This window comes from Macrosteles quadrilineatus, unplaced genomic scaffold (genome assembly GCF_028750875.1).
Source record: "Macrosteles quadrilineatus isolate MER2022 unplaced genomic scaffold, UCM_ALF_1.0 Scaffold_7__1_contigs__length_78375512, whole genome shotgun sequence".
Classification (NCBI taxonomy): Eukaryota; Metazoa; Arthropoda; class Insecta; order Hemiptera; family Cicadellidae; genus Macrosteles; species Macrosteles quadrilineatus.
Window position 1 is genome coordinate 29,595,752 of NW_026542600.1, and position 25,876 is coordinate 29,621,627.

Genomic DNA, 25,876 nt, shown 5'->3' on the forward strand with positions numbered 1-25,876 from the left:
GTGGGAAGGACATATTCCAAACAGTTTTAGGAATATGTATATTTTTAAGGATTATATACAACATAGGCCTGCATTTTTGTTTAATCAGTTATAAGTAAGGTACGGTATGTGGTTACCACCATTTTTGGTGTTTTCTTCGAAGGATTGATTTCAAACCATTATTTTTAATTTAGATGAATTGACATTACTATGAAGATTGATATTATCCAACATTCATGGCTTTCTATAAATAATTATCCTACATTATCAAAACCTTTTACTCCTTAACAGGTTTGTGTAAAGAAGAAAAACAATTCAGATGAAATTTTACCCATAAAACATTGTAGTTACTGCAACGCTTACCCATTATAACCAGCGAATGGTAGACAGAACAAAACAAGTGTATTTAATTGTTATGTACCTTGCATATTTAGTAGGGGTGTGCGAAGCAGCAAAAAATTTTCGATTCGAAGCAACGATTCGATTCAAAATATTTTCGATTCGATTCGATGCAACTCGATTCGAAGCAATACGGTATTTTTCTATTCATAATTGTCAATTGAGTGGATTAACAATAATTAAAATGTATCACATTTGTGTAATACAAATTTTTGTTGATGTGGTATTAGGCCTATTTCATACTTTACATATGAATTTTAGGTGAAAAAATATTTATTTTCAATCATATGTATTAGAATAACTGCTGGAAATACCAGTGAGCTGCTTTACTTGCCTATTTCATAATTTTTACTTGAATTGGCTCAACTGCAAGAAAGAAGAAAATATTTTTTTTATCAAGACATTCATTCTCATTTTAATAACTGTTTAAATAACTAAATAGGTGCCGGTAGCTAAATTACAACAAATTTGAATGGAACTTAATATAAAAAGACCATTAAGAAATAAATTTACATATCACAAGTTTAGGGCCTGTGGACCGGCTTCAGGACTGCAAGCAAGAAGAAAATAAAAATAATATGTTTCCACCATGCAATATGTATCATTCATTCCCTGCCTCCTAACCTCCTTAGTATAATAACCTCACACTTACATTATTTGTTACATCATCATAAATAAAGAATTATTATTGGCATCAGTAGGCCTACAGCTTTACCTAGGCATTATTTTTATAGGGCCTAAAATAGTAATAGGCTAGAAGCAACATGTCAAGTGGAGAACTCATTGAAGAAAAGATATTGTGTAAACTAATTTCCTATAAAACTCAAAAACAGTAAATAACATACAAACATTGTTTATGGTATAATTAATAAGGACTAAAAAATGCATATCATGTCATACAGTAGTATAGACCTACTGCAAGAGATTAAAATCCTAAAACAACTGATTTTGATAGCTAATGAATGAAAAGAATTAAAAATCCATAAAATAAAGCCAAACAATATCACAACTAATTAGGTACCCGAAAAGTAACTCTTAAATAATATATAGAAGATTAAAATAATATTAAATCAAGAGACAAGAAAGTTAAATGCTATCTTCTAGCCTAGTGCCCTTGGCAACACAGGTCAATGTTTTTAAACTACCCTCAATGTTTTTGGAACAGCAGGGCCTTTTTCTCTTAAGGAAGGGTAGTAGTATGTCAACAAAAACAATGAATCAGTCTCACCAGCCAGGCCCGGGCAACGATGTGTGAATTCAAGGTCATAGACCCTCCCCCTCCCCTCTTACACCACCCGGTTGCTACCCAGTTGCTTCAATTGCTGACAAAATGCAAGTGATGAAACAAGGGAGTAGAGACAAAGAAATATATTTCTTTATTCAAAAACACAAAACTGTTAGAGATTATTTTCAAAGAAATTAATTCAATGTAATTTGTGAGTTGTAAATATTGTATTGGATCTTAGAAATATATTTTTTTAACCCCATCTAACCAAGATACAGATCTGTTCACTATATCAGATATTTCTTTTGTTTATAATTTATTATGTAAAATAATAAAATATATTTTTAATTAGGTATTGAATAAACAATAAATGATTATACTAGTATGTCTGGATAAATAGTCTTTCTATTCTTTTGACTTTGTTTTCTTTGCACTGTTAGTGTTGCGTCACGGCTTTTGTCTTGTTACTCTTATCAGTAGACGACTAGACCTGGCTCTGGCTAGTGGCAGTGCGGCAATTGCTCTGTTGTGTCTTTATTCTTAAAGGTCGTGAGCCAACTTAATTTTTAATTCTCATTTGAACATTTTAATTCCTCTGTAATAATAGATATAATAATATAAGAGTGTTTCTTTGGAAATAAATTATTCTTTTTTTTTTCTTTTGCCCCAACAAAAATTCGGGGACGGGGACCGGCAGACACCTAACAAAAATACCAAATGAATCAGTCTATAACATTAATTTTACTAGTTAAGTATTAAGTAACAATTTTTCAGACTTATTTTTAAAATGATTTTGGAGTAACCTACCTTGTTTTGGCTAGGTTCACAGTAGTAAAATATTTCACACACTGCTTACATCAAGACAAAAAACAAACCTCTAATCATTTGCAATGTCAAAACAAAAGAATATAAAACAATTAAAGCTATATTTAATGCAAAGAATGTATTAAATAAGAACGCCTTCGTAAAGGAAACGCAACAGCAACGCGCTCCTGTATTGCGGGTATTGCATTGACTTTCTGCAGGCGTTTTTCGTATATGGATACTGACTCCCTCGTGAATCGAATCGTTTTTTGACCACCACTGAATCGAATCGCGATTCGATGCATCGAATCGAATCGAATCGAAATTTCGATGCATTTTCGATGCATCGCACACCCCTAATATTTAGGTACCTATTTCCCAAATGTAGCTCTTGAATGAATGACGATGTAACTGTCTAATTCATACTTGATTTATAAACATACCGAATTTAGAATAACACTCTTTTATGTTACCCAAGCCTTATATAACAAATGTTGTAATATTTTAATATTAATATATATTTGTATGGTTTCGTTACAGTTGGGAGTGCAAGTGGAGGTAAACTCTAACACCTTGCACCATCTTGGACTGGCTATTGACGTGCTCACGTCCAACTGTTGCTCAGATGAAGGACTAGAGGATGCTAAAGGTCTCCTGCTCAACATGACCATCAATCTTCCCAACACCAGGGAAAGTGTAAGTGCAGCCTGATCTTGTTACTACAGTCCAACCTCAGTATAACGAATCTGAAGGGACCGAACTGAATATTCGTTATATCAAGGATTTTGTTAAAACGAGGTTCGTTATATAGAGGTTAGGTTTGCAGGAATTTCGCTAAGTCGAGGTTCAGAACCAGCGTCGGTCAATATAGGTCGGGATTTGACTTCATTAAAATACAATTAAAGTAGCATAGACTACGCTACAATACTTTACAGTACAGTGTTTACATTGTACAGTAGAACCTAAATTATCCGGAAAATTAAAGGGAAGGGATCTTGAATATTGTGCAATCATGACAACGGCATTGACCTTGGTACAGGTTAAAAACTGTAAGTTTAAGATCACAGCTTGTTCTAACCCTCCTAAAACCTATCCAAACACTGTATTGCGTAGTCATAAACCATGTAAAGAACAAAACAAAACAGTAGAAAGTTTTGTAAGCTACTGCTCGTGATAGGCCGGTAGGCTACTTACAGTACAGTACTGATTTATCACAACAGAGAAATGTCAATAATAATCATTAACTATAGCATTGGTGTTGCTAGTTGAAACAAATCGTATTGAAAACAATAAATTATTAGATAAGTCATTATAAAAGTGTATAATCATAGCCAACTTTAGGATAATAAAAACACTCGTAAAAGGAATGTTAAGATAACGATGTTGCTATTCTTTCTCTTTGGTTTTGTTTTTATATTCTATCTTAGTTTTCTCTTTATCCAAAAATTTTACAATTCACCATAGTTATCCCATATTGCCCAATCACAGCTTACTAAACATTACGTCGTCATGAGTCCTCAGTGAATGAAATCAGTTCAGTTCTCACTCGTTCTCAGTGTTGCAACATAGCGCGCGCAGCGACAGCAGACAAAGATGTAAAACGGAGCAGACGAATGTTAGCGCAAGCGATGACGTGACCTTTCCATTTCATTTGATAAAGAAACAGATTTTCCCAAAACAATAATTGGGTGGGGGATTTGTTATATCGAGGGAAAGACGTAGACAATTCGTTATGCAGAGGTTAAATTCGCAATGTAGAGGTTCTGACAATGATAAATTCGTTATATTGAGGTGTCTTATTTAAGCCGAAATCACGAAAAATTCGTTAAATCAAGGTCGTTGTTATGGTTTGTTCGTTATGTAGAGGTAAAATATACATTGTGTCTTATGGAGAGTTCTAGGGGATTAAAAAGAAATTCGTTATATCAAGGAATTCGTTATATCGAGGTTCGTTATATCAAGGTTAGACTGTATCTAACATAGACCTTTTGTTATACAGGGTGTTTTTTTTTTAAGTGTGCCACCATTTGGATCTCAGTAACTAATGATTTTACAGCAAACTTTAAATGGGGAACATTCCCTTGTTTTTAAAGAGGTTCAAAAATAATTAAATACAATTTTTGTAAATAGCCGCCGGGTCCGCGGAATTGGCTAACTCTGGAACTCGCTAACCCCATGTTAAATGCCCTATCTTCAAATTTGGTCGATGAGAGGAACTCGCTAACTTGTTCGGTTTCGGAATTGGCTAACTCCGGAACCCGCTAACCCGCTCTAGAGCCGGGTTAGCGAATTCCGTCCTCGTACGGAAGTCGCTAACTCGGTCCCTCGGCGGAACTCGCTAACTCCCAATCAGAAGCCTCGCGGGCCGTCCAATGGGAGCCAAGCACGAATATTTTTGGCCAGTGTTGCCGAAAGTGTAGTACCTATATCGTATCGGTACCATAATGTCGTATCCTACGATTAATTAGGAGTAAGAGCAACGTAGTCGATAAATTAATATATTTGGAAGTATGTTTAACATTATTCTTATGATTTAGGTTGGAAAATGCGTTAGACTAACCAACACACAAGTAAACTTTACATCCCATTGTAAACTTTGAAGCTCGTTTTTCGTGTCTAGTTCATGTTCGGTGACACTGATCGCAAGTGTCGACAAAATTGTGTTTCCATTATTTGATAGTTAACTTCATGGTTTGTTCTTTACTGTTTGGTTATATAACTAGGGGACGTGTTATTAGTTGTGATTAGAATGTTTTATTTGGTTAAACGAAGTTTTTAATGACTGAAAACAGGACACAATTGTAAACAAAACACGACCTCTAAAGACAGTGCACCGGACAGAACTAACAATAAAACTGTCTTCAGCTGATCTATAAGGATGAGAACTAATATATACTAATATTATAAATGTGAACGTTTGTGTGTTTGTTTGTTTGAAGTTCAATTACGCTTTAACTACTGGACGGATTGGGCTGAAATTTGGCATACTGATAGCTCACATTCCCGATTAACATATAAGCCTATTCTTATCTCAAAAGTCCTTCCGGGCTCCGCCCCAGTGGCTCTATGGATCCCAATGTTAACCTTATGAGTATTCACATTTAAAAGGAATTAAAGAATTTAGTCAGCTGTTTCAACTAAACAAGTTGGTTCTATGATATGCAATAGCATTAAAACGTTAAGGTTTACCAACAGGGTACAACACGATTAGGCCATTTTTTTTTTTTTAATGTTTGACAATAGCTAATTGAACTAAGCAGCAACAAAAGCTGTGATACGCAATGAGAACTATCAAAGTAGGATTGTTTACAGTTTTTTAGGCCTATATGCCCATTTAATGAATCATTTGTGATATTGTGCAAAGGTTTGATAATTTGTTTTCTATTGTTTAGGTGCAGTAGTAGAGCATTATGGCTATGGTAAATGTGTTATACTATAGCATACCGTAAACTTCAAGAACCAAATTTTATCAAACTGTGTCGTCCCCCATTGCAAACACAAAGCTTGATTATGACTGCAATAAACATTTTACTCTTATATGCCAACCCCGTACGAAGGACGGGTACTCTGCTAGTGTACTCATATAAGGGAGTATGTGTTATATGTGGGTTTCTTACTTAAATAGTAGCTTTTTGGTATGCAAAAAGATCAAAATGCACATTTACATTGTAATTTTGATCTATTACATGTTATGAAATATCTATTTTCGTAGTCCGCCACTTGTTTCTTTTATTCGAATAAATACCATTTTGTGAACTTCTGCAAATAAAATTATTGAGTTGCATTTTATATACTGGGCTTGTAACCTTGAATCATAAATTATAATAAAATTTGCACGTTAAACGTCATTACAGAATTACATTGTAGTGGTAATGCATTTTTAAATAGAGCTATTGAATTTAAATAAATAGGCTATTTATCAATACATTATAAAGTGGTAGGCTTAAAATGTATTCATGGATTGCATTAAAAATGAATCTATGCAAAAATACAACTTGCAAATTTCTTTATCATAGGCTATTACCATGTAGAACCCGGGTCATCCTCTTAATTTTGTTGAATTAATATTAATTTTACGTCTTTCAGTAGGCCTATTTTTCAAAAGTCTAGAGTTTTTCTCCAGGCTGGTTCTAAATGGACCCAGGCGTTCTTGTTTGTTACAATTCTTATGAATGGTGGTCATAGCTAAAATTACTTGATCTTATCCAAAAACAAAGCTGTCTATTGTGTAGCTCAGTACCGGTGAACGGTGAGCCGAGCAATGGCTTGGTATCGTTTACATAGTTTGTGAAAGCAATATAAAGGAAACCCAACACTCAAATCAGGAAAATCAGTCAATTCGTTGTTTAACAATCGTGAATTAAAATAACCCTGTCACGTTTTATTATATGAATCCTTATATATAATTCTGTAAGACAAAATTTTTACCAGAAAATAGTGGACGTCTGGTAAGTCACAGAAAGGTGGGAGAGGTCTTAAATTAAAGGTCTTGACCCCAGGGACTCGGGAAAATAGCAGAATTCCCACAAAGTTAACAGAAAACGAGGTATAACGTAAAATATCCACCATAAGAAATGCATGGGGACTGAAAAACGTCTGCATTCTATCAGCTGTTACTTATTTATTTGCAATGTTTACATTTATTACGAAAGTCAATGTTGGTAAATAATGTTTCAAAATGAATTGTGTTTATTTTTTTTGTTTTCCGTTTTTATAATGAGTGAAGTAACTAGACAAGCTAGGGGAAGACCTGCAGACGTGGATGAGTGTCCAGGAATTCAACAGACTAAAGAAATGCAAAAGAGAACGTCATGTAGGGCCTAACTGTGAAAGAAATCCAGAAGCTGTTTTACAACCTGTCTTTAGAAGAACGCTGGAAAATGAGTTGAGTGTTGTTTCTCACAATCTAGGTCCTCTTAAAGCACTTACATGCATTGTGGCACATTTCACTTCGCAGAGGAGGCCACAAAAGGACATTTCAACGCATGTTGCCACAATGGACATGCCACAACCACAAGTAAATGACGAACTAAAAGAACTGTTTTTACATGATTCGAACTTCATAAAAAACATAAGGCAATACAACAGTGCAATGGCTTTTGCGTCGCTTTCCGGGAAATAGGCATTTACTGTCTTAAAATTCAGGGACAAATGCATAGATATATTTCTGACTTACTACCGCAAAATGGGGAGTTGCCTTCATAATAATTAATAATATTTTTAACCTTTACTTTTGGTTCTCAAAATGGAAACTATAACCATGCAGAATTCGTAAGATTACAAAACAAATCTTCAATTTTAAACTAGAAAAGCTGTGCAATGTTTGGCTGTACGATTTCAGCTCTGATTCGTCGTTCTCCGGGCTCAGGCCAAACCGTGTGCACGTTTCCATTTGTTAATAGGTTGTGTTATTGAATTAATCATTATTTTACAATTGTATTTTATTGACAAATCAGAAGCAACTAATATACGACTCCAACGGAAGGAAAACCAAGATATAAAACAAGAAACACTGTTAATTTTAAATAACACAAAATTGATAATTTTGAAAAATATTTCGAATATTTGTCTTATATATATGTTTTTTTTATTGTAGTCTAAATTAGGGGCTATGGCCCCTACAGGCCACTAGTATTATATATTCTCCTATTTTTTACTAGTAGGTGTACAATCTAAAAACGGGTTTAAAACATGTAACATTATTGCTAAAAATTCAACACATTTTAGAATTAGGCAACTATTTACTAGTAGGCCTACAATGCTTTGGTTCAAACTATTAGGCCTAGATAAAAACTTAGTCTATGTCATCGTATTTGTACACGTAAGTTGGACGGTTCAACGACGAACATTTCATTTTAAATCTATGAATTAGTTATGAAAGTTACGATAGTTGATGACTGTATTAATTAATGGTTTTGGTTTATTACGACATAACGATTAAATCTGTTTTCCGTGTTTGAGAACTTGCGTGTATTTTAGCTTAATTTCGTAGGGGTCTAATTATTTAGTACCAATTAAACTGAATTTTCAATATTTTTCATATTCTATTATTTTATTTTGTACTGATGGCATTTATTTTTAAGATCGAAATCATAAACATTTAACTAGCCATTGTACAGTTAAATAAATAAACACTTTTTCATGGTTTTTCAATTGTCTTTGAATTACTTTGGGCTAGTTATCTGTTAAAAGTGGAATTGATAACAAAAAACAATAACATTTACTGTATCTCCATTGACACTGACATTTTGAAATACGGCAGTGTACGATTATTTTGTCGAACAAGGTTGGCAACGCTCCGTGCAGTGGGCGCGGCCGGGTTAGCGACTTCCAGAGTTAGCGAATTCCGCCGCGAGACAAAATCGAGTTAGCGGGTTCCGGAGTTAGCCAATTCCTGTCTGAGACGGTTAGCCAGTTCCAGAGTTAGCCAGTTCCAACACACGACCGAGTTAGCGAGTTCCTGAGTTAGCCAATTCCTACGTCTCTAGCCGCCATTTTCCAATATGACGGTCAACTTTGAAATTTCTTATGCAATGCCCTATATTTTCATGTTTTCGGATAGAACATGCAATTTAAAAACTTTTTTATTCTTGACATTTTTTTGATAAACCCACTCGTTTAGGAGTTACAGCCTATGGAAAAATTACTTCCGGTGTACATTTTACATAATGTAGCTCCTAAACAAGTAGGTTTATAGCGAAATGCGAAGAGTAAATAAGTCAAATAAGTCTTAAAATTGCATCCACATTCCAAAAAGACTGTAAAATTCGTTAAAAATATTAATTCTATTATTTCAAAAATGGCGGCCATTTTCCAAAATGGTGGCAAACTTGAAAAGTGGAAAACTGAGTATTTTATGGTCTTTTTGGAATGTGGATGCAATTTTAAGACTTATTTGACTAATAATTCTTTTTAACTACGGGAATATCAATTTATAATTTATCAACGTGCTTCTCTTCTGAAACAGCAATACCGGATGCATGATGAAGGTCAATGACCTAAAATATCACCATTGTGCAATATTGTATTTTGATGTTGAAATTAAAATCACGTTTGTATTAATTAATTAAAAAAGTTTGTATATATCCATGGTCCCTATCGTTTAATCATTTAATATGTACACAATCAATGCTAAATAATCGTGGTTAGTTCTAACTTTATTTTTTATTATTCAAAGTTTCTACACAGTAAGACAATCCAAAGTTAAACCGGGCAATGAATACCCAAAAAACAACGTATCTTGTCCTGTGATTGGAATACCACTCGCCGGCCAGTCTTTTAGGTTTAGGGAAGTAGTGCAAGTCTATATATAGCTTCAAGGTCTTACCCACCCCTTCCCCCTCCGGTCCTACTTGACTCACTACCCGCGCTCCTTTCGAGGTCATTGCCCAACCCCTCCCACCCTTCTATTGTGTTGCCTTTCTATTGTTTCTATTCTGACTTTTTTTTGGGAAACATTAAATTTATTGTTTACGTAACATCACAGTAGTAGGCTAGATTTTTCTACTTTGAAACAGTACTGTAAAAAAACCTATTACGCAGCGCCCCTAGTATCAGGAGCGAGACAAGCACGAGTTGACTTTCATTTGACCATGGTAGTTCTTTTCTGCTTTATGTCTGTTCGTTCCAGATGAATCTAATCGTAAAGCAAAACAGCCGATAACGACTAAACTAGTTATTGGTATTGCATCATACGGCTTCTTTGTCGTTTGCTGTTAGGTCGTTGGAAACGTATTGCTGTAATTTGTCCTGGGAAACTAATGATGGTTATGGAGATTTAGTTTTCTGTCCAAAACTTCAAAATATATTGTCTATCCGAAAAAGTCGGATATATAACGGATAGTGTCGGATATCGAATTTGGGCTCGGTTCGGATATACCGAACCGAATCCGACCCGATTTTTCGGATATCCGCACACCTCTAGTTCAAGGTACCCCGGTCCTACGCAGCGCGTCATATACTATAGGGTCGGTCTCTAAGGGTTAATATATCGATATGAATATTTTATACATATATCTGTAATGGAGAATAATTTCTTTGTCTTAGTTTTACCCTCTAAATTAGTTAGTTGAGATTAGTTCTCTCAATTCACGTCATGTTTGTGCAAGTTTCAATTAGGGATGACTTCATTTCACAAACCAAAATTTTTTTTGTTTTACTCGGAGGAATTAAAATTATGAAGTTACTTTTGTTTTTTATCAGAGTGTAACGGTATTAACGTTAAATAATTAAACTTCAATTTACCTTATTATGAGTTTAAGAGAGGTAAAAAACAAGCAATGGGCTTTAACGGAATCACTGCAATTAGTGTACATGTATTAATTCAGATTCTCTGCTGTAGGTGATGAATTTATTGTTGAGTGGTGCTCGTCAGATGGCATCAATGGTCTGTGTTCACATCGAGCAGATGCTTCAGGAGTTGCGAGTTTTGAACAAGCAACATGCTCAAAACGAAGATCTAGATGATAGCTCAGTAGAGAGTAGAATAACCAGCCTCAAAGGCATACTTAGCAATAGGTAAGAGTTTTTGGAAATGCCATGCAACTGTGTTATTCCTTTTTAAGGTACAGTTAACTTACCAGATAGAAATATTGTCCTAAGGCTTTAGATGTGTATAAGAAAGTCTCTTGTAGTGATGGGTACTTGACGTCTAATGTCGGTTCCATCGGTTCTTGGGAAAAGTACCAGGAAATTTGTCATTTTTGGTTGGTTAAGTTGTTGTCACTATCGTCAGCTGATGGAGTTGTGCAATGCAAACATTGACTGCATTAATTGCTCACCAACCTCACCTTGGTCCCTAAAGGTAACATCCTAGGATAACTATTAATGGTGTGTATCACATTTTTTCTTTGTATAACCAAGACATGCATTGTTTTTGTGAATGCTCATTTTTTTAACTGCTGGTTGTGTTATTTCAGGTTTACCAAAGACACAGTTGTTGTTACTGCACCTAAGAAGGTTAAGGCAGGATTGGATCTCCAATTGAATTCAATGGCACCACTCATTTCTAAAACATCCAGCCAAGCATTCTTCCTACGTATCCTCAAAGTGATAGTACAGTTAAGAGAATCCGTCCGTAACCATGATAGGAAGAAACGAAAAGCTGGTGAGTGTTTTCAAGTATCAAATGAATATGCACATGGGACAGTGTCAAACTAAGTAGTGTAGATTTAAAATAAAAGATCCAAAACAATTTTCTAAATCTTGGCAACAAATTTCTTATACATTGCCCTTCCACAAATTTCCTTATACGAATCTATAAGTCCAGACTTTGCTTTTTATTTAGCTTTTTTGTAATTTATTTAATTTTACCATTAGTTTATGATTAGTATCCATTACAAGCCCTGTATTTCGTTGAAAAGTTACATTGCAGATCTGACAATGATTAATATTTACAGCTGAAGCCCAACAGAGTGAGCAAGCCACACTTCAGCCTGATTCTGAGGGTACAGAATCGGCACCCTCTACACAGCCCAGCACCAGCTCGTCGGCTAACACTGGAGACACGGCTATGGACACAACACAGGCAGGAGGTGAAACTAACAACCAACAAACCACTACTGCTATGGACACCAGTCAGTGGCGACCCACGTCTCCAACCCATCCACCACCACCTCACGCGCAGAGGCTCGATCCTCACACTGCTAGAATGTTGTCCAGAATATTCAGAGCTAATACTGAGGCCCTGCAAGCTACTAGAGGTGTTCCCCAATCTCCTACTAGTAAGTATGAGTTGTGGACATAAAATGACGAGACTAGTTTTCCAAGAGACAAACTGTGTGAACCCCAAGGTCAAATGCCATATTTCCGAGTTGCCTGACTTGCCCCCTTTCCCTTCCACATTCCATTCCATTTGACGACTCTAGGCTGTTTAGTTCAGCCACAGTCTTAGTTTGTGTTAGATCAAGTGTTTGATTCTTGTTGAAAAATTGTATAGGCCCTAATTGAGAAATGTGCCATCAGGGCCGAGCTTACCTATGGGCGGACAGGGGCCCCTCTGCGCCAAAAAATTAATTAGGCGCTTACCGAATGGCCTATCTAGTTTAGTGGTGGCATAGTTGAAAATTACAATGGTGGGAAACTATTACGAATACCGCAAATTACCGCGATCGCAAGAAATTATGAGAGCCGTTGCCACAATTGGGGGAAATCATCACAAATTTTGCCACGATTGAATTGAAATATGATCCAAGATAATGGCCGCGATCGCAAAAGATTGTCACGAGCATTGAGATAATGGTGGATGTTGCCGCAATCGTGTAAGACACTTACAACCTTACTGCAATTCTGGCGTTGCCACGATCATGTGGATTCATCATGAACCACGCCGAGATCCCAAAAAATAGTCACAGGTTTGAACAAATCGCTGGAGACGATCGCGGGTTTTGCCGCAATCGTGTGAAATCATCACAGGTCTTGTCCTTATTGCCGCGGTTGTGTAAAATAAAGGGGTCCACATGGTCGCTTGGAAGATAAAACGAATGCTGCTACCATCAGAAGACATTATCACATGACATTTTTGTGGATTTGGTTGTGATAGTAAGTACAGTAATGATTACAGAACTGCTGTGATCGCGGGTAATCATCACAGATTGTTGAGACGATTGTAGGAAATTCCCACTTTTTCTGGTGAATTTTATTTTAGAGCACGGGCACTGTCTTTAATCTGTATTGCCACAGATTAAGGAACGATAATATCTATGGTATTACGGTTAAAAATAAATTTTAAATAATCCTTATAGGCGTACTACGTGCTATTTTATTTTCATTTTGACAGATTTTTTGAATTAGGCTATTTGTTGCAAAGGATATTACACTTTAATCTTTGACTATTGATACAATTAGAGTTCAGTATACAATAGTCAATGGAATTAGTAGATTTCTCATCCTTATGTAACAGCTGAAGCCAATTTTATTGTTAGTTCTGTCCGGTACACTGTAGAGGTCGTGTTTAGTTTACAATTTGTTTCTTGTTATTTCAGTAATTTAAAACCTCGTTTAACCAAATAAAACGATCCAATCATAATCAATAACTCGTACCCTAGTTATATAACCAAACAGTAAATCACAAATCATGAAATTAACCCTAAAATAACAGAAACACAATTTCGTAAACACTTGAGATCAGTGTCACTGGACATGAACTTGACACAAAAAACGAGCTTCAAAATTTTCAATGGGATGAGAAGTCTACTTGTGAATACATGCCTAGTAGACACTCAGCACTGCACGATGAAATTGGAATGAAGTGTAGTTGAAGACTAAAATTTTTTGTGGATTTAACGATAATTTATGTAAACAATTCTCAAAAACACAAATCCTTTGTGACAATGAAATAATTAAATACTCTGATGTCTTTGGAAACAGTCAGTTTTGATTTACAAAATGGTAAATGGTGGTACAAATTGGAGTGTTTCACCACAAATCTGTTAACTATTGGGAACCTACCTGTAGTGACTAGCCGTGTAGTATTAACCATATGTTCATGTTTATAGCCTCAGAAAACGTGGTGGTGATCAATATGTGTGAGGAAGAAACACCTCTACCTCCACTTAGTGAACAGCTTAACCTGGATATTCTGTGGAACACTCTCAGTGAATGTCTCACAGAGTTGCAACACACCAATGACAGCCATGCTGTATTGGTGCTACAGGTTTGTCATTTTCTCAAGTACTATTAGTTTGAAATTTGAATTGATTTAATTGAAATCTGTAACCAACATTAAAATCAACTGATTTAATTTTTTTTTTATGTTTGATAATAATTAGAGAAAATTTGGGTTCAGTACTGTTATAGTTGTTTACGCAACGATCACGTAAATATAGTGTTAACAACATAAATAGAAAATTTAAGGTACGAGCCTTGGCAAGTGCCCTAAAAACGTGTTGTTAAAACTATTTATGCGAGTTGCCTACACTACTTTACCTAAAACAATCGCTACCCATAACTTCTAAGAGAGGTTATGTTTTCGTTTATAACCTCTAAGTGCAACTGACAGTGTGCAACCAATCATTGTACCAAACACTGTACCAACATTGTAATGTCACCATTCATTAAAAATTGGTCTAAACAGCTGATTAGTTGACATTCGATGCATTACAATTTTAATTCTTTTCTTTCAATCCTTGACCCTCATTGGTTCATTAACTGTATTGTAAAGTAAAACAACAATGCTGTTAAGAACTGAAACGGTCGTAGGTGAAATATATTTCATATAAATATGAAATATATCTCCCGTGAAATATATAGGACCACGGGAGATGATTATGAGGTCTACACGACCGCCGGAGATGATCAGAATTTGGCCACGATGGCGGAAAACGATGATAATGTCCACATGGCTAAAGTAGATGTTCGTGATTTCACAGCAATCTCGGGAGACGATGATGGTGTTTCTGATACCGCTGAGTGATATTCAGGATTTTTTCGCGACCGCGAAAGACCGTGATTATGTTTCCATGACTGAGGAAGATATTCAGGATTTTGCAGGGATCCCAGAAGACGACAGTTAATCTCAATGTTGGCGATGATCAAACAAATTATTTTATATTTTCTTTGTCTTTACTATTTACTGAAATTATACTTGGATTACAGCCTGCTGTTGAAGCGTTTTTCCTGGTACATGCGAGTGGTATGGATAAGACTGACCAAAGGGGAGACACCAGGAATAGCAGTGAGCAGCCCATTGTGATAGAGGAGACGCCCGCCACCTCCCAACAGTCGCAGCAAGGCTTGGGTCTAGACGGACTGACACAAGCCCCTCCACCAGTTTCCCCCCTCCCCACTGAGCCTACCAATGACCCTTCTTCGTCTCAGGCGTACAACTACTTCCCGACGACTCAATCTTCACAAGAGTCTGGCCCACCTGTCCCTCCGCATCAACTCAAGTTCCTCAAGTTCGCAGGTAACTGTTTGTAACTGTCAGTAATTAATCAGCTACTTTTGCCTATTGTTGTAGACATCCATACTCATGTTTCAGCTGTCACCAGTTTTAGAATAAATATTAAGGTTGTTGAATTAAGCCACTGATAAAGTTTGCTGGTGTAAATAACAGATTTCTGTTTAAAACATTTATTTTTTTAAATCAAGTCAAACTGATAGACCTGTCTAAATTAAACTGTAGTATCTTGATGCAACATCAACTAGGCCCAGATCAGTTACAAAAGTTAAAGAAGAAAATAAATTTTGTTTACTTTGTAGGTCCATAACAATGAAAAACATTACTAGAACATGGTGTCTCCTCTCTGGGAAATTCGGGAAAACCGGGAAACCTCCGGGAATTTTATCTTACCTTGAAATGTCCTGGAAAACTCCAGGAATCCACCCAAACCTCCGGGAATCCGGAGCCGAGTCATCGGAATCGTCGCCTAACCGAAACACTATCGCTTTTGTTGCCACGATCGCGGGAAACGATTATCGGTGTTGCCGAAACCGCAAGATATGCTCACGGGTATTGCCGCGATCGCGAGTGACGATTATCGGTGTCGCCGAAACCACGTGAGATGCCTACGGGCGTTGCCGCGATCGCGGGAAACGATTATTGGTGTTGCTAAAACCGCAAGATATGCTCACGGGTATTGCCGCGATCGCGAGAGACGATTATCGGTGTTGCCGAAACCACGTGAGATGCCTACGGGTGTTGCCGCGATCGCGGGAAACGATTATTGGTGTTGCCGAAACCGCAAGATATGCTCACGGGTATTGCCGCGATCGCGAGAGACGATTATCGGTGTCGCCGAAACCGCAAGATATGCTCACGAGTATTGCCGCAATCGCGAGAGACGCGTGAGATGCCTACGGTTGTACCGCGATCGCGGGAAACGATTATCGGTGTTGCTAAAACCGCAAGATATGCTCACCATGGGTATTGCCGCGATCGCGGGAGATGATAACTGGTGTCGCCTTACCTACCAGTTATAGTGTTTTATTATGTTGTATAAAATATTATTCTTTGGAAATGTTTTGTTTCAAATAATAATAATCATTATTAATAATAATAATAGCCTACTAATAATAATTTTCATTTATTAGCGGGTTGCGATTAGTTAAACGGGTTCCGATAGTAGCTCCTTAAAATTCAGGAATTTGTCTTGAATTCTCCTGGAAAACTCCTTGAATTTTACAAACCAGGTTTAGTAGACACCATGTAGAAATATTTGATAAGATGATATTAATACCAAAAGACAGTTAATAAATTTAAGAATAAACTTAAAAATCAATCGTGTGTTCTGTAGTCTGTAATGTGTGAGTAGTAAATCAAATCTCAAATTTGAGAAAACTAAAATAATAAAATTTGCAAGACATTAACTCTTCCCTGATATTAACTATTCATAATATACATACCATAACACCTTAATTAGGCTTTCCAATGAATAATTTTGTTCATATTTGTTTATAGAAACACACAGGACTGTGCTTAACCAGATCCTACGACAGACGACTACACCACTGCTTGAGGGACCCTTCGCAGTTCTCGTCAATCATACACGAGTACTTGACTTTGATGTCAAGCGACGCTACTTCCGTGGAGAGCTCGAACGTGCAGACGAAGGCCATCGCCGCGAGGAGTTGGCGGTTCACGTTAGAAGGACCCAAGTGTTTGAAGACTCTTTTAGAGAATTACATAGAAGGACTCCTGAGGAATGGAAAAACAGATTTTACATAGTTTTTGAAGGTGAGTTGAATTTCAGCCTTGGCAGCGGGATAGATAATTACAGTCATCCCCTTCACATGACGTCACCACGTTCAGCGTTTGCTGCACTCTTTGCATGGGGCAAATCAACGTATTTGGGATAACCGGAAAAATTCCACCCCCCCCCCCCTCACCATTAAAATTAGGCCCGTTACATTTTTGTCTTAGGAATAATATAAAACTGTTTATTTTGTATGTAGCCTACATTGTTTTTACCAAATTTCCCGTATAGGGAATAAGCTATTACTGTTGGACTCATAGTAAGACCTGGACCCAGGGCCCATTTACTTTTTCGTTTTGAGGTTCCCAGAGGCCATTAACCCGCTCCGTTAAATTCATGTTAAATTCTGTTAGCGCGGTAACTCAAGCAAAAATAATCCGATTTTGATTAAATTTTGTACATAGGCCTACATGTAAACCTACGTTTATTCAAACAAGTTCGGGAACCAGGATGATCGGACTATAGGAATCAACATTTTTTGGGGCTTTTCCAATTTTCGGCCATATAAAGATTAAATTTCAAAATTTATTTTAAAACTATTTTGTTGATTTTAATTAAAGAAATAATTTTATATATTGAAGCGGTATTGTATGCCTAATGGTTGTGGGGAAAACACAAAAGAGTGTTAATTAAAAATGTCCATGTCATTCTTATGGGGAATAAATAAACTGTTGTAGTTTGCTTGTTTATGAATTCATACTAAGCTATCAACATTTCAATAAAAAAAACCTCATTAACTTTCCTTTGGCAGCAAACCTAAGTACTCATTAAAATGACTGACAATTTTAAAGGAATATGTTAGTTGAAATCTAGCCCGGAAAATGTGAATTCGCTTAGCCTGCAGGTTTGCTGCAATGGGGGTATTTTTATTTGCACTGAAAACTGATGTACTTTGTTACACTTTTGTGCTGATATTCTTATTGTGCATTTCAGGTGAAGAGGGACAAGACGCAGGTGGTTTACTTAGAGAATGGTATATGATAATATCTCGTGAGATCTTCAACCCTATGTACGCTCTATTTACCACGTCACCCGGGGACAGAGTTACCTATATGATCAACCCCTCCTCACACTGCAATCCTAACCATCTCTGCTACTTCAAGTTTGTTGGCAGAGTTATCGGTAAGTATCAATTCAGCTCATCGGTACAACAAAATGTATAACTAGTAGACTCCCTCTAGTTCGGCCACCTCGGGACCGGACCACTGGCTGAGGGCCATCAATAATCCGGATAACTGAAAACCATGGTTAATCCAACATGGCATAAACATTACATACCCATAAAACACCTAATACTGTATAAAATGGACGTTAATGTGATAATTAATTTGCATTTTACATAATCAAAATACAAATAATAGTATTGCGCAATCGTGATATGTTAAGTCATTAAACTTGGTTCAGTAATAAAAACTGTAACGGTTAAAATAACGCTTACTCAAGCAAAACAAAAATTACACAACACTGTATGTACAGCAATCAATCACGTAAAGAACAGAACAATTGAGTCAGCATAGGCTACTTCTACATGTTGTTTCGGAACATAAGAATGTCGATAAAAACATTACATAACTCATAAAACAGCATAAAATCATAGTACTTAAGTCTTAAAGATAATAACGGCAATCCTAAAATAGGATAAAGATAACAATGGATGACGTAAAACACCGCTTATTCTTTCTTCTTTGTTCTTCTATTTATTCTTTGGTTTCTCTTCATCCACACATTCAACAAGTTGCCATGGTTACTAATCACCCAATCACAAACTGTTGTGAGATAGCAAGCGCACAGAAGTAGTAGACAGTTAAGTGTAAAGAGCAGATGATTGTCAGTGCAAGCGGATAGCTTGACCTTGAAGATAACGATGGCTATTTCTTTGTTTTGCTTTAATTTATTTTTGTCAAATAAACCGTGGTGTTTAAAAACAATAATGGGGGAACCTCAGGGACATATTTCCAAATAGGCGGACTAGGCAAATTTTAGAGGCGGCACAATTTTGGAGGTTAAAAAATTAAAAAGGGAGGTTTTAATCTAAAAAAACAAACGTTTAGCAAATAATTCTGGCAACAGAAAAACATCCATTTGAAATATTTGAATTATGTATAAAATTATTTCAGAAGTATTTAAGTCAAACAAAAGTCAATAGTTTATTACACGGCTGTGCTGAGTTTTCTGTGCTGCCCTATTAATTGGTCTGGCGGACACGCGCGCTATGTCAGCGTAGTGGGGAACAAAGAAAACACTTCCCTCTGTTTACTTCATACTTCATACGGCACTAACTAGTCACTACGGCAGCGCTAGCTGAAAGGTTGAAAAATTTGAAATAAGGAAAGTGTGAACAAAATACTTACTACTGTACTAACTTAACTCATTTAAAATTATATATTAGTCTAATATTCTATTAAGAAAAAGTACGTACTTTTTTCTTTTCGATTCATGCTTTTTTTATTTTTATAAAACTGTTATGAGGAAACATATTTGTTTCATTTAAAAGCCAATAGCATGTCTCTCTGGTGGATCTGACTAAAAGTATCCAATGAAAAGCCTTATAAGAGCCCTTGTATACAGATGATTTTGTGTGCCGTTTGACGCCGCAAAACGTGATTATAATTACTGATTGCATTCCATGTATCCAAGCCAGGATCACGTTTTGCATAAAAACGGCACAAAAACGTCTGTTAAAAGGGCTCAAAAAGTTATTATTTTTTTTATGCAGCATGCAATATTGCCGTTTATTTTTCTACAAAATCAACTGACAGGGCATGTATTGGCCATTGGGGTGATAATAGTGAGGTCGGGGAGTGCGCTGAAAAGTGGTGGGGGGGGGAGGCACACTTCGTTGCCTAGAGGCGGCAGATACTTAAATACGTCCCTGGGGAACCTACCGAGTAAAAAATGGTCTGAAATATTTAATTATGCACTCCATTTCAACATATAAGACTGAAGAAAAACTATTTATAAAATGTTCTTGGTATTTTGAGGTTATGTAACATAGTTTTACATAGGTAATATCCAACAATTCACCCATAGAAGCACCCGCCAACTAAAATGACATGAATTGTTTACTTCTATGGCCAGAAACGAAACATTTAAGTTGAATCCTGTCGAAGGTCATTCGCCCGTAACGATATGACTTGTCCCCCTGAGACCGGGCCGGACCATCCAGTGGCCGATCCAACCGAAGCCGAACTAGAGGGAGTCTTCTGTGTTTGACTAACTTTAATCAGACTTTAAATTTGAAAAATATGATATTAACTTAATCTAGTAGGCAGAAAATCATAATATTTGCAATATACTATCTAAATGAAGTTTTTCCAAACATACATAACAAATATCTGTTTGTTTTGTTGCAGCTAAAGCAATCTACGACAACAAATTGCTAGAATGCTACTTCACTCGTTCTTTTTACAAACATATCTTAGGAATTCTAGTCAAATATACGGACATGGAGAGTGAAGATTATAGTTTCTATAAGGGTCTGATCTTCCTCATGGAGAACCATGTGGACATGCTGGGCTATGAGCTAACATTCAGTACGGAGGTGAGTAACTTTGTCCTCACCACTTAACATAGCTTGCCTTACAGTTTAAGAACAGAAATCTCCTTCTGGACTGCTGGAAATTCAGGGTTAAGTAACATCTCTTTACTATATATTGGTAACTATGAATGTTACCTAGATCATAGAAATTAAGTATTCTTATAACTAACTTAAAAGTGATTTGCAATGAAGCAGCCATTCATAACGGAATAGTTCATTTTTGACAATTAATTGTATTTTTAATTTAGGTTAGAATTTGGTAGCCACACTTCTTTGCATACTGTTCATTATGGAGTAGCTACAGTTTTTTCATACCTGTATATGTTTGTGACCCACCTATAATATTGCAGTTGAATTCTGACATGGATTTTTTTTTTGTTTATAAAAAATCATCTAGAAAAACAACCATGAATAAGAGTTAAGAGTGTGACAAACAGTGTGTTTTTAAAAGAATGCCGGGATTTTAAATGGTAATTGCTTGGATACTATTCAAGGTAACTAAACGTTTTATACGTCAAATTAAAGCTAAAATAACTAAGTTTTGTTTCCTGTGTTGCAAGGGAGGAAATGTTGACCTTGGTATGCGTAAAACAGGTGCGGGGTGATAGGCCGCTATTGTGACTCATACGCCTGACGCCAGTCGCCAGTACGACGTTTATGGCGCAACAGAAGGCACAGATTGTAATCTGTAGTTCACAGAGTTTATATCCATTGCTAAATTAAACTAAATTTAAATCTACTTGATGATAAAGAAACTTGAAGCTGGTTTAATGAGTTTTGTGGCACCGAAATGTTTTGAAAAGACATTCACCTGGCCGGCTAAAAACAAGCGATGACATAGCCGAAGAAATCCGACAATTCTGCATCAGAAGCCCGAAAAGTTTGCCCGACGAAGTCTTCGGTTTAACGAACATAAATTGGTAACTTTATGATGCTACTATAAAATATAGAGTCTTTGTACCGAAAAAGATTCAGTTAAGACAACAGATAAACCTGCCAATCGCCCTACGCGTACAGACTTTGCCAGTTTTACGCTCATATAAGATTGATTAAAATTTCAATTTTAATTAATCATTCCGAATTGTATGAAAGAATGAGAAAAAAACTGTATTCTATTCCCTCCAATTCGACGTTTAAATCGTTTAATTATCTTGAATAGTCCCCGAGCAACGATCGTTTGAAATCCCGGTATTCTTTTAAAAACACCCTGTATTGTTCATTCCTATAGCAAAAACTAAATGTTATATGTAACAAGATTTTTTCTTTGGAAAGGGATTGAGTTGAGCTAGCTTACCTGAGAAAATATCAGTTCAGGAGCTTATAGATAATATATATTGTACGATAAAATGTCACAAAACATAACACTTGATATGTAGTCCTAATAAAGGACCTGTTCAGACAGTAGATAGTAGAAGTGTAACCTGATGCTCATCACAACACATTGTCATTATAGGTGCAAGAGTTTGGTGTTACTGACGTCAGAGACCTACTACCAAATGGTCGTAACATTATTGTTACAGAAGACAACAAAATGGATTACATACGACTAGTCTGCCAGATGAAGATGACTGGAGCCATCCGAAAACAGTATGTTCTTTAGATCAATCTGTAATTTGTAATGTAAATTATGTTGATACTAGTGATGTGTTTGTGCCACTTGAACCCGTTCTGTAAAAGTAATGTTGCGGTTTTTTACATGATATATTTATGTCATAAAAAAATGTTAGTTGCACAAATAGTTGTCAATTTTTGCTTAATTAAGGGTGTCAGTTATAATATTAACTCTGTAATAAAATGCTAAACCAAGTTCAAAGAATTTAGGACTTAATAGCTTACTTTGTAAGTATTGTAGTTTATAATCACAAATTCAATAAATTTATTACTATACAGGGTGTCCAGCCAACCATGAAACCAGGGAAACCATGAATTGTACATGAATTTTGATGACCCGAAAAACACCTGTGATTTAGGGATGGACGAGATTGGATTTTTAGTTTGAGACAATACGGGATTTTTTATTTTTCATAAAATTTTAAGACGGGATTTCCCTTCTCATACATATGGGAAATGTACGTTTGACATTTTGACCTTATTTTAACATTGTTAAATACCTACTGATTTATGACAGATGACTGGTTATATTAATGTTAAAAGGCTAAAATATTTCAAATCTTTTATTAAAAAACCTCAATAAAAATCAACATTATAAAAAAATATATTAAATTAGGCCTACCTTATAAAAAATAACTCTTACGCAATGAAAACATGGTGATATCAGTTATGATATGGTTCAACTTTGAAAAAAAAAATTATCAGTCTGAAACATCTGTTAGTAAAGTACATTTTTTTTGTCTTTTGCTATAGAATGATTTTGGATTAACTTGTTTTGGCTATATTTGCATAGTAAAACATGTCTCACACTGCTTACACTTAACAAAACTTCTCATCATTTGCAATGTCAAAACAAAAAATTATAAAACAATTTAAGCAATATTTGCATACAAAGAATTAATTAAATAAGTACGCCTTCGCTAAGGAAACTCAACAACACGCTCCTGTATTGGGGGTATTGCATTGACTTTCTGCAGATGTAATTTTACATTAATAAAATCTCATCTCGTAGGACAATAATTAAAATTTCTAAAAAAATTCAAGATCTGTCCATCCCTACTATGAAATAAAAGAATTTTGTATAGTTTGGATTTATTAGTCAGCCTATGGTTGCTGCCATTGGTCCATCTGTAGCCGTTCTCAGTCTCCGCTACCACAATACCAAGCCACAATACCAAGCGATCAATATGCCCAAGCTCATTTGGCACCAAAGTAGCAGTACCGATATTTAAACATCAATTTAAAAAAAGACAGAAAACACCAATAATTGATCAAGAATTATTCTTGGTATCTGTAATTTTTCCAACAACCGTTGAAACCAAAAATTGCCTTCTTGTATCGACACATCACTAGTTAGTATTGATCAAATTAGAGTTTCCAGTTGTTTTTTTACTAGAGTTATGAGCAAATATTTTTTGTACCTTCCAATACTTCTGATTGAATGACCTCACTTGGTGGGATTAAAAATAGTAAAGATGGCAGTGGCTCAGTTGGCAGTCCACGCCTTAATTTTTGTTTTAAAAAATACTATGCACAAGTACATAAGCAGTTAAAAATGTTTCCAGTAGTTTAAAAATGGGAAGTTTTTAATTTAGGCGCTGTTAGGGTGATGAAATAAATATTCTATATCCTAGAATTAAGGGTAATACAATTAAAATTTTGAAATTTTATATGTCTATCACATATTGTCTTAGACTTTTTATTAATGAAAAACATAATTTCCAGGCTAAACTCTTTCTTGGAGGGATTCTACGACATAATCCCCAAGAGGTTGATCAGCATATTCAACGAGCAGGAGCTTGAGCTGTTAATATCAGGGCTTCCTAATGTTGACATAGAGGACCTGAAGGCAAATACAGAGTACTACAAGTATCAGCCAAACTCACTGCAGGTAACAACAAGAACAACAGTTGCCTTTTTTCTGTTTTTTTAATATTTATTGAAAGTGTGTCTTGATTTTTAATATTTAGTTTAGAACAAGGTTCAATCAACTCATTGATTAGTGCAAGTTAGCGATGTCTGATTGTTTGTTTAAAATATGGCAATAAAAGCCAGAATCTCTAAAATTGGCCATTTGATATGATTTGCTATAAAAATTATGCTTTTCTAACCAAATCTGCAATAAGCCGATGTTCTAATAATAGGAATGGGTTGTTTAATTCTATGTGCTCACCTACTAATCTGAAAGTCAATTCAGGGCCTAGGTGCTAAATTACATGCTCTTGGAATCAACTGTTAAAAAAAGGCCAAGTTAGATAGTAGGGGAGTGAAATGCATCGAAAATTCATTGAAATTCCGATTTGTTTCGATTTGATGCATCGAATCTCGCTTCGATTCAGTGGTGGTCAAAAAACGATTCGATTCATGGGGGATTCAGTATCCATATACGAAAAAACGCCTTCAGAAAGTAAATGCAATACAGGAGCTTGTTGATGTTGCGTTTCCTTTTCTTATTTAATGAATCTGTTGCATGAACTATTGCATTAATTGTTTTATAATTTTCTGTTTTGACAAATTGCAAATAATTGGAAGTTTTGTTAAGCATAAAATTAGCTGTGTGAGACATGTTTTACTACTGTAAGCATAGCCAAAACAAGTCGCTCCAAAATCATTCTAAAATAACACAAGTCTGAAAAATTGTATACTGAACTAGTAAGACTGATGTTTTAGACTGATAAATTTGGTATTTGTGTGGGTCTGAAGCTATGTATACCTTGTGAAGTTTGTAGGTCTGATTCCATTTTATTTATCAGGTTTACATTGATAAAACTCTTCAGAATTTATCAATGTAAATCATTGAAAGTTTCTGTATAAATCTTAAAAATGTTTTAATTTGTTTACACTTAGACATCTTCATTTCTAAAATCAATATTATGAAATAGGCTAGGCAAGCAGCTCACTGACATTTCCAGCAATACAGGTTCTTCTAATATATGATTGAAAATAAATTATTTGTTCACCTAAAATTCATATATGTCTTATGTATGAATAGGCCTAATCTCACATGAACAAAAATTTGCGTTACAAAAATGTGGTAAATTCTAATTATTGTTATTTCACTCTATTGACATGAATAGAAAAGTGCCGTATTGCTTTGAATCAAGTTGCATCGATTCAAATTGAAAATCTTTTGAATCGAATCAAACATTTTTTGCTGCATCGCACACCCCTTAGATAATAACAAGACCATAGTAACATAGTAACATGAGTGTAGATAAATTTGAAAATAAAATAATAACATAAAACACCATATTATTTGTGATCAAAAGATCAATGCAGAATGTAAGCGTAAGTTAAATATGGCTGGAATGCATTCATTGCACATCTGAGATGTATTGATTTTTGTTTGTAATGTATGTATATGTTGTTATATTGTTTCACTTGTTTCGCTATTGTATTAACGTCTTGCCATAATTTCCAGATCCAATGGTTCTGGCGAGCACTGCGGGAGTTTGATCACGCTGACAGAGCAAAATTCCTACAATTTGTCACAGGGACATCCAAAGTTCCACTTCAAGGGTTTGCTGCCCTTGAAGGCATGAATGGTGTTCAAAAGTTCCAGATCCATCGTGATGAACGGTCCACAGATCGTCTACCCTCAGCCCATACTTGGTACGTACCTAACAA

At 35.7% G+C, this 25,876-nt stretch overlaps 1 protein-coding gene across 4 annotated transcripts in view; it reads left to right on the forward strand.

Moving 5' to 3' along the window:
* LOC128998322 (E3 ubiquitin-protein ligase HUWE1) overlaps window positions 1-25,876 on the forward strand; it is a 173,687-nt gene that overhangs the window by 146,094 nt on the left and 1,717 nt on the right. For all 4 annotated transcript variants that reach the window (XM_054424414.1, XM_054424416.1, XM_054424415.1 and 1 more), the window contains 12 exons: window positions 2,948-3,103; window positions 10,749-10,924; window positions 11,326-11,513; window positions 11,806-12,129; window positions 13,903-14,060; window positions 15,002-15,311; window positions 16,806-17,081; window positions 18,034-18,222; window positions 20,454-20,641; window positions 22,092-22,225; window positions 23,975-24,140; window positions 25,671-25,861. In XM_054424414.1, the coding sequence (XP_054280389.1) occupies window positions 2,948-3,103; window positions 10,749-10,924; window positions 11,326-11,513; window positions 11,806-12,129; window positions 13,903-14,060; window positions 15,002-15,311; window positions 16,806-17,081; window positions 18,034-18,222; window positions 20,454-20,641; window positions 22,092-22,225; window positions 23,975-24,140; window positions 25,671-25,861 (2,456 nt within the window). The remainder of the gene's footprint in view (window positions 1-2,947; window positions 3,104-10,748; window positions 10,925-11,325; window positions 11,514-11,805; window positions 12,130-13,902; window positions 14,061-15,001; window positions 15,312-16,805; window positions 17,082-18,033; window positions 18,223-20,453; window positions 20,642-22,091; window positions 22,226-23,974; window positions 24,141-25,670; window positions 25,862-25,876) is intronic.